The sequence below is a fragment of the Mastomys coucha genome, unplaced genomic scaffold, assembly GCF_008632895.1.
Source record: "Mastomys coucha isolate ucsf_1 unplaced genomic scaffold, UCSF_Mcou_1 pScaffold3, whole genome shotgun sequence".
Lineage (NCBI taxonomy): Eukaryota > Metazoa > Chordata > Mammalia > Rodentia > Muridae > Mastomys > Mastomys coucha.
This window is the reverse complement of record NW_022196909.1, coordinates 34,140,522-34,149,344: the sequence shown is the minus strand read 5'-3', so window position 1 is coordinate 34,149,344 and position 8,823 is coordinate 34,140,522. Positions and strand designations below refer to the sequence as shown.

The 8,823-nt window shown below is 49.0% G+C and overlaps 1 protein-coding gene across 5 annotated transcripts in view; it reads right to left on the bottom strand.

Annotated features, from left to right (window-relative positions):
- The window catches only part of Rhobtb1 (Rho related BTB domain containing 1), an 82,720-nt gene that overhangs the window by 19,675 nt on the left and 54,222 nt on the right, over positions 1 to 8,823 (bottom strand). For all 5 annotated transcript variants that reach the window (XM_031346517.1, XM_031346516.1, XM_031346514.1 and 2 more), the window contains 3 exons: positions 8,375 to 8,560; positions 4,138 to 5,108; positions 2,291 to 2,409 (listed from right to left, as the gene is read on the bottom strand). In XM_031346517.1, coding sequence (XP_031202377.1) covers positions 2,291 to 2,409; positions 4,138 to 5,108; positions 8,375 to 8,560 — 1,276 coding nt within the window. The remainder of the gene's footprint in view (positions 1 to 2,290; positions 2,410 to 4,137; positions 5,109 to 8,374; positions 8,561 to 8,823) is intronic.

Sequence of the window (8,823 nt, the reverse complement as noted above, 5' to 3'; positions counted from 1 at the left end):
GAGAGAGAGAGAGAGAGAGAGAGAGAGAGAGAGAGAGAGAGCTAGGACTGAGTCCTTCCAGAACTCCTCTGAACAGGTGGCCGCTTTTCCTGCTTTGGTCACTCACCACGTAAGGCATGTGTGTGCTCACCCGTGTGCTGCTAGGTTTTGCTTTGGTCACCTCCACTGCACATGCTAATCTGGAGCGATTAGAGTCCCTTCTGTGAAGGGATAAAGGGGATTAGCGTCCCTCTCCTTGGGTCAGAGCAGACACGGGTTGCTCTGTGACTGGGGTCTTGACCTCGATCATCAGGTTTTACTTAGCGTAACAACACTGTAAAGCTGGTGTGGAGGGGCTGGAAGGAGAAGGGGCCCACACCAGAAAATGCCAGTCACCCCAGGTTAGACCGTACCCTAATTTTTCCCGTAAGAGGGCTAGACCCCAGTTACCATCAATGCTGGCCAAGACTTTGGACTAAGCAAAGTGCTGGGGAATTATTTCAAAAGCACACACACTTCACAGCCACATCTGGGTCACGACTGAGCGCTTTTTTACTAAGGGAGACTCGGAATGCAGAAGTCACTTGTTCCAGGCCATCCAGCTTGTGTGTGTGTGTGTGTGTGTGTGTGTGTGAAGAGTTGTTTTAGGTCACAGGGCCCCTTTTCTGGGTAGCTTCCATGCCATTGAGAAGCTGCTTTGAGCACACAGGGAGGGAGACTTAGCACATCAGGAGACCCGCCTGATTTCCTAAGGAGCCGCTGGGCTGTTTTCTGGGGTCTGACGAAGCAACAGCTGTGGTTTGCTCTGGAAGGAGGAGGATGACCCAGTGACCTTCTCAGCCTCAGCCTTTCCTGGCTTGTGACTCTAGGATTCTGTTTTCCTACTTGGAGACGCAAAAGGCAGGCTCCTGGGGCACTGTGGGAGTCCTCCATGCTCCCCCCTCTGTCCTTCCCCCGGGAGCACCCTCTTTTGAAAAGCTAGCCTTTGTTTTCAGTATTTCTTTTGAAAGTTGGAAGAGATGCAGAAATAAGCAACCCAGCCCCGAAGGACAATAAACTTGATGGGGTGTTCCCCTTCCCCCCCTAGTTATTTTTTTTTGCGGGGGGGGGGGGGAAGATTCTAAGAATACTGCAAAACTCAACAGAACTCCTTGCCTCCACCTATACTTTGTTAAAAGTGTTTGAATGGAATTTTTTTTCCAGCAGTGTTTGTAGAAAGATAAAGACAGTGTTTTTGAGATACCCCCTGAGACATTCTAAGAAGGACTTTTTTTTGGGGGGGGGGAGGGTAGGACCAATCTGCTTTTGCTGGACCCATGCACTTTGAAAAGTGTGTCTAGAGCAGTGAATATTCACTCAAGTCCTGCTTCCTTACACACACACACACACACACACACATACTCACACACTCACTCTCTCTCTCTCTCTCTCTCACACACACACACACACACACACACACACACAAACCCTACTCCTAGCCCACCAGCAAGGTGGAAAAATCATGGTTGAGCCTCCAATGCTGCGGCTCGCAGCTAGACCTCAGGGATTACTAGGCACATTCACCAGATTGCAGATGACATGCCTGGGGATCAAAGATTGGGTTGGGGGAAGGTCTCCTGTCCTGTTAAGGATGGCTCTGGTCCTCCATTGACTGAGACTCATTTTACTTGGACAAACTTCTAGAAGACAGGCTCTTATACTTGGTTTTGATGGTATTCCCCCTGTTGATGTTTGCTAGAAAGTATGGCCGGGGGCTAGCGAGATGGCTCAGTGGGTAAGAGCACTGACGGCTCTGCCGAAGGTCCTGAGTTTGGATCCCAGCAACCACATGGTGGCTCACAACCACCTGTAATGAGATCTGACGCCCTCTTCTGGTGTGTCTGAAGACAGCTACAGTAAAATACGCCGGAGTGAGTGGGCTAGAGTGAGTGGGGTCAGAGTGAGTGGACCAGCAGAGGTCCTGAGTTCAATTCCCAGCAGCCACACACATGATGATAGCTCACGGCCATCTGTACAGCTACAGTATACTCATACACATAAAATAAATAAAATAAATCTTTAAAAAAAAAAAAAGAAAAAGAAAATATGGCCGGTCACGACTCTTTAGTGAAACCAAGGTATGATAATGCACCCACGTGCTCTCACATGAGTGACTGACCACCTACTAGTCCTCATGACTGCAGACACATACGGCAGGTATCTACACAGCAAGTCTTACACTAAAGAACAGGCTGAGGAACTATTTCACAGAAGCTGGGAAAGGGGAGCCGTCTGGGCTACTTAAAACATTCGGGTCTTCCACCGGACGTACCTCGCTGTTGGCACTCTCCACAAAGGAGCCCCCGAACATGGCCGCCATCCACTCGCAGCTACAGATCAGCAGCGGCTTGTGGGCACTGATGGCTCCATCATCCAAGGTGAATGTCACGTCTGCCAAGGATCAAGGGAACGAGACTGTGAGCCAGTTTTGCCAGGGGTTTCACCCCAGTCTTCTGCTCTGGGCACATCCGTAGGCAGGTATCTCTCACGTTCTCTTCCAGGCCTACCCATCCTACTTCGACCCATATTTTTTTGGCACATTCGTCTCCCACATCAGGTAGACCCCGGGAAATTGTACACAGGGTCACACCGCAAATTCTCAGAGCCAGAAAGGAGAGGATTGTCTTTTTGTGTTTTCCACTTTGGGTTTGTACACATGTACACATATGTAATGACAATCTGGAGGCCAGGTAATGAGTTTAGATGGGAAATTCAGGTACATTTCATAGGCACCCTGCGTGCACATCCTGCTGAGTCATTTCAACCAACGCTAGGCATGACTCATTGTTTCGTTTACTCTATAGTTGTAAGATAGCCCTTTTAAATTAATATCCACGGTGGTCTCTGTATCACTGGGCTTGCTCAGTGTTTGAAATAAATGTTTTCACTTTAATTTTTGTCCTGTCAGGATAGGCATGAAGTTTACCACATGCTGACACTCAAAAAGTTAAGAGTTTGGAGCATTTTGGGTCTTGAATTTTCAGGCTAGGGATGGATGCTCAGCATATCTTCATCTATCTCTGATTACTGGTTGGCCACGTGTCCTAGGTATCTCTCTCTCTCTCTCTCTCTCTCTCTCTCTCTCTCTCTCTCTCTCTCTCTGTCTCTCTCTCTCTTTCTCTGTCTCTCTCTGTCTCTGTGTGTATGACACACATTAACTGAAGGTTATGGGTCACTTCATTCCCAATTTATCACAAAATGTCTAACCAACCTCCAACACTTTAAGGACGCATGCCGTGATGTACTGCGGCTAAGAAAATAGATCAATGTTCCGATGCCACCCATTATCTAGCTCAGATGTCTCAACTTAACCCTGAGTGACATGATGGGACCTCTCTTCCATACATAGATCCTAGGAGAACCCCTGCCCCCAGCCCCCCACCCCCACCCCCGCCCCACTCTTGCCTGGCCTTGTCTGGGCAAGTTAGAGAGGCATCAGTCAGCTCTAATGGCTGTCTACCAGTTAACCTAGCACCTATTCGCAAACACATTCTTTTCAGTAACATTCTGGGCTGCTTCCACACCATGGCAACCAATGTTTGTAGTAAATGTTGCTCTTTGCTTTGAGATGAAGCGGGTGACTCAGTATCTGTTCTTGTGGAGTTCCATGGCAGGGATTATGGAAGACAAACACGAGCTCAGGAAGACAGGCTTTTTATGGTGGAGTCTGCTTCCCCCCCCCCCAGCCCCCACTCCCCCTACATACCGAGATAAAGAGTTTTAGAATAAATATAGTGCAAATGTATTAGACAGAACGATGTGGAATTCAGTACATTAGCTCTGGAGTCGGTCTCCAGAGAGCTTGTTTGTGGAAGGACTCTGAGGGCTATGCAAGATGGAAGAAGAAAGCCCAGGTCACCCCCCTACACACACCGCCCCTCCACCCACCATCCCCTCTACCCCTCGGCTTCTCTCCAGGAGGCCTGCTTTCAGGTCCTTGTTTCTCAGCCTCTGCATGGTGGAGAGGCCACCTCTCAGGTCTGAAAAGCGACTGGCAAAGGTAAAGTTAATCCCTATTATCTGCACCAGTTCTCACGCCCCGCCCCGCCCCGCCTCGCCCCGCCCCGCCCCTCCCTAGCCCTCAAAAGCCTCCCATGGCTCCCTGGGGGCCCTGCTCACCTGAGAAGGTGCCCTTGCTAAGACATTCTTTGATCCGATTGGCTTTCCTGACGTGGAAGGCTTTCGTGATCTCCTGGTTCATAAAGGCTTCCTTGTTCATGATATTCTCCACCATCATCCTCAGATCAAACATCTCCAGGACCTCGGCCATCTGAGCCAGCCCCAGCAGATCTTTCTCCTTTTCATCCAGCTGCCCAGAATAGAGGAATCTCAGCAGGGTCCGGAAAGGGCCAGACTGCATCGAAGGGTCCAGCCTGACCACGGTCACTGGACCCAGCCGCTTGGAAATGGGGTTGACCCGCACCTCCCTGTGCATGCTGACAAACCCCTTGCTCCAGCCGGACAGGGCGTGTGCCTCAGAACCCGAGGCATCAGTCTGTAAAGCCTGACTCTCGGGAAGGTCATGGCCTGAAGATGCTCCCGGGTTAGCCTGAAGGGTCCTCTGGGAGCCCTCCTTCCCTTCCTCGGCTGATCCAAGACTTTGCGTCCGCCCCTGAAAATCCCTGCATGGCACCTCCTCACCAGCTCCTCCACCCCAACCTGGGGATTCTTCACACTCCATTAAAAAAAGGTCATAGAATTTGGAAGAAGAGGTAGCGAGGTAAATGCGGTGCGCAAAGATGTTCTCCTGGTCGTGGAGAACGAAGAGGACGTCGGCACACAGGGGGTTGTCCAGTAAACAGGCGGAGTCGCTCGTCCCGGTGGACGGACACTCGGGGACCTTTATGAGCGGGGGAGGAGCTTTCGGAGGTAGGAAGGGCGCCTGAAGCAGGGGCTTCTGGACTTTTTTCAAGTGGGATTTCCAGAATTGCAGGTGCCGGCGGGAGATGAGGGCTGCGCGGATGGCATTGTCGAACACGTCCTTGATGCCAAACTGGTCAAACACGCTGGTCTCATAGTAAGGGATGCCAAGTTCCTTCGCCACCTCGCGGCCTTTTTCTGGGGGCAAAATGTCACCTCTTTTTATGGGCCTGAAGAAGGAAAATTAAGCAAACACACATACAATCAGCTTTCTCTGAAGGGGGAAAATTGAGAAAGGGTGTTTAAATTCCCAATAATAGAATTATACAATTAAAATCCCACGCAATTCTTACATTTCTGTGTTTGAAATCCTGTAAGGCTCTTGAGAATTCGTAATCAACGGTCACTCCAAGACAAAGGATTTATGGCCATAGTAAAACATACGCTGCTAGTAGTAACGGTAGTAACAAAAGTATTGGTTTTTGTTACCTATGTGATGCTGAGCAAGCAGTCTAAACTCTTTAAGCCTCGATTTTCCATCTTTTATACAGGTATGACAACCCTGGCAAGCTTGGGCCCCTTAAAGAAGAGGCTTAGACAGGATAATAAATAAGCTTAGCATTGTTCTCGGTAGATGGGAAGTGCTTGATAAAACATATATCTACAAAGCCCGGTAGTGGTGCACGCCTTTTTAAATCCTAGCTCTCTGGAGGCAGAGGCAGGCGGATCTCTGAGTCTGAGGCTACACTGGTGTACAGTGTGGGTTCCAGGACAGCCAGGGCTACATAGATGTCTCGAGACAAAACAAAACAAAAGTTATCACTACTACCCTGTCGGTCTTCATTGTCGTGTTTCTTTTTTTTTTTTATAACTTCAAAATGTACCCACTTCTACTATCTGGGAGTTCTATGAAGTGCTTTTTTTCATTCTGTAGTGAGAAGAAGCAGACCAGAAGCTCAATGGCCTGGAGCACATCTACAAGCTACTAGAATCTTCTACTAAGTGGTTAGTATCCAGACATCCCAACTCTTGGTTCAGTGATCCTTGTCCAGTGGCTTCTCAAGTCTCTCTCTTGGATTCATGAGTCCTTTTCTGTATTTCTGCCCCTCTCTTTCCATCTGCCCCATCAGCCTTTTCTTTGGAGTGGTACCCGAGTCTCCTCTCTGGCCTCTCCTCAGGATCTGCATTGAGAGCTCAGAGTTCCTTCGGGGCAAGGAGTATTAAAATAACAGGAGTAAGGCTCAGCCTGAAACTCTGTGTCAATTTCTCTTGTTTCCACAAAGCCAGGGGAACAAAGCCCTCGCCCTTTTGGTCTGGCCCACAAAACTCATTTACAATTTAATCAAACCCAGGAAGGCCAACATAAGCAGTCCCGGTGCTGGGCTCTTGATAATAGCAGGGAGAGGTTCCAGAACTGACAAAGATGCTATTTGCTCCGATTCTGACAAATACTCTTGGAGACTGACCTTTTAAACACTTCGCCTTTGATGCCAAAAGTCATTTGCTTCCCAGGCCCTGGCCCAAGGGAACAATGACAAGACTGGATGGAATTTGGATTTGAAGACCTGGACTGAGGGAGAGGAGGAGGGAGGGAAAGAGGGAGGGCACACACCTCAGGGTGCTGACAAGGGTGGAAAGATCCAGGGAAAGAAGGGCCAAGTTTAAGGCTCTTTCTGTGGGCCTTGGGTGATCTTTGTCCTTGGGGCAGGCTTTTAATTTGCTAATTGATTAACCCAAAGCTTACAGCTAATACCCAGCATCCCGGGAATCTCGAAGTTGTTCCATAGAAGGGACTGTTCTGTAGGCTGTGTGGACGGCTCTACTAACCTCTCTCCAGTCATCCCCCACCCCCCGGGTGATTCTGGACATTCCATTCCTAGTCCATGCACGTTAAAACCGGGAGGTTGTGCCAACCAATGTGACCTGTTCTTGTGAATTTTATCCAGGATGTACCAGAAAGCACCGGAAATGGTCTAGACTGTCTCATATGCCATTTCTTTGATGGCATACAAAGTGGGACCCAGCGAAGGTTTTTGTGATACAACAACTAGGTTAATACTGAAGCAAGGCAGTGCTATTAGAATTCTGTGGAATTTTGCTCTTCAGTAGAGGATAAGGGTACAAAGCAGACAGTGGTTCTATTCAAGAGTAACTTCTGAGAGTATAGGTTTTTAAAGTTTTATTGATTTATGTACTTTATGAATATGGGTGTTTTGTCTGCATGTACACTCCAGAAGGGGGCATCAGATTTCATGGGACTACATACAGTTACAGACGGTCATGAGCCACCATGTGGTTGCTGGGAATTGAACTCAGGACCTCTGGAAGAACAGCCAGTGCTTTTAATCACTGAACCATCTTTCCAGCCCTGAGTATAGGTTTTTAAAAATTCTTATTTTTTTCCCCCAAAATTGGTATCCATAGTGTGCACATAGTAAAATAAATCCTCTACTTTTTTTTTTTCCAAATACAACTGCCCATGATTTCTTTTTAGGTGTTTTGCTCCTTTTTGAGGCAGGGTTTCACTGTGCAGCCCTGGCTGACCTCCAACTTGCTATGTAGAACGGGTTGGCCTCAAACTCATGGAGATCCATCCACTTGCCTCTTCTTCACAAGTGCTGGGACCAAAGGTGAGCCTCATCATGCTCAGTTCAACCTGACTTTTTAAAACAAAACTGCACACTGGCTGAGGCCTAGTCCTATGGGCCTATAGTTCCAGATCCTCAGGAGGCTGAGGCAGGAGGATCACAAGTTCAAACCTCATCTGTGCTACAGAGTAAGCTATGGACCAGCCTAAGAAATTTAGTAGGACATCTTCCCCTTACCTCCCCCCTCCCCAACCTCTTCCCCACTTCCCCAACTGCCTCCCCTCCCCCCACCCCCACCCCCCACCTTGAAAGAAAGAGTAAAGAGAAGATCAGAGATGTTGCTTAGTGGTAGAATGTCTCCCTAGAATGTGGAAGGCCTTAGGTTCCCTCTCTAGTACTACACAAAATATTAGGAGTCAGAAAAATACTAGCAGTACCCAAACCAATGCAGACACAGTTGTGGGAATGAAAGCCCCTCTGTGTTAGGGCGAGATACTGGCCTAACTGGACTAACTGGGGCTGATCACTGAGCTTTTCTTGACTTTATTCTAAGTAGGCACAATGGCAAGAATAAAGACCATTTTGCGCACCTAACATTTGAGCATAGGACTCTATTCCAACCCAGTACTTTATCCAAAGCGCCACCGTACACCCCATTTCCTACCATGGAATTCCTCCCGAGCCCTGGCCAACCAACCGCTTTATGTGACGAGACTGGACTGGGACACGAGATTCTCATCAGTACAGTAGGTTCAGGATGAAGGGCTGACTGAGTTTGCTAAAGCTTATGGCTCATAGGTATAGCCTTGGTGGCCACTGGGGGAGGGGGGATAAAAAAAAATCTGAGGTGCCTGCAAGCTCTGTTTCCTCACCCAGGTGCCAGGCAAAGGCCGGGTTCCCCCACTTACCTTGCTAAGGGGCGTCTGGCCCGGTTAACGGCCTCCAGGTCGGCGTAGCGGAGGTCTAGCTGGCAGCCAACCAGGACAACAGGTGTTCGAGGGCAAAAGTGCTTGATTTCTTGATACCACATGGTTTTCACATGATTTAGGGAGTTGGGGTTCGCAATGCTAAAGCAGAGGACCACAACATCGGACCTGAAAGGCAACCGGGGGAAGAGGCTCACACGTGTCTCACTAGCTCTCATGGTCCCTCTCTCTTCTCCCACTTACTTAAGGCCATCATGTCACAGTTGAAATAATATTTGAAACCGGGACTGGATATTAACCCTATCCGTGAGGCATGCAGACAGCCTGCTAGCCGCTCACCTTTCCCCCCTCCTCCTCCCCCCTCCCGCCCATTCCAGCCACGCGCGGCTCTTTTTCACTTCTCACTGTGGAATGTGGATGCGCTCAGGATG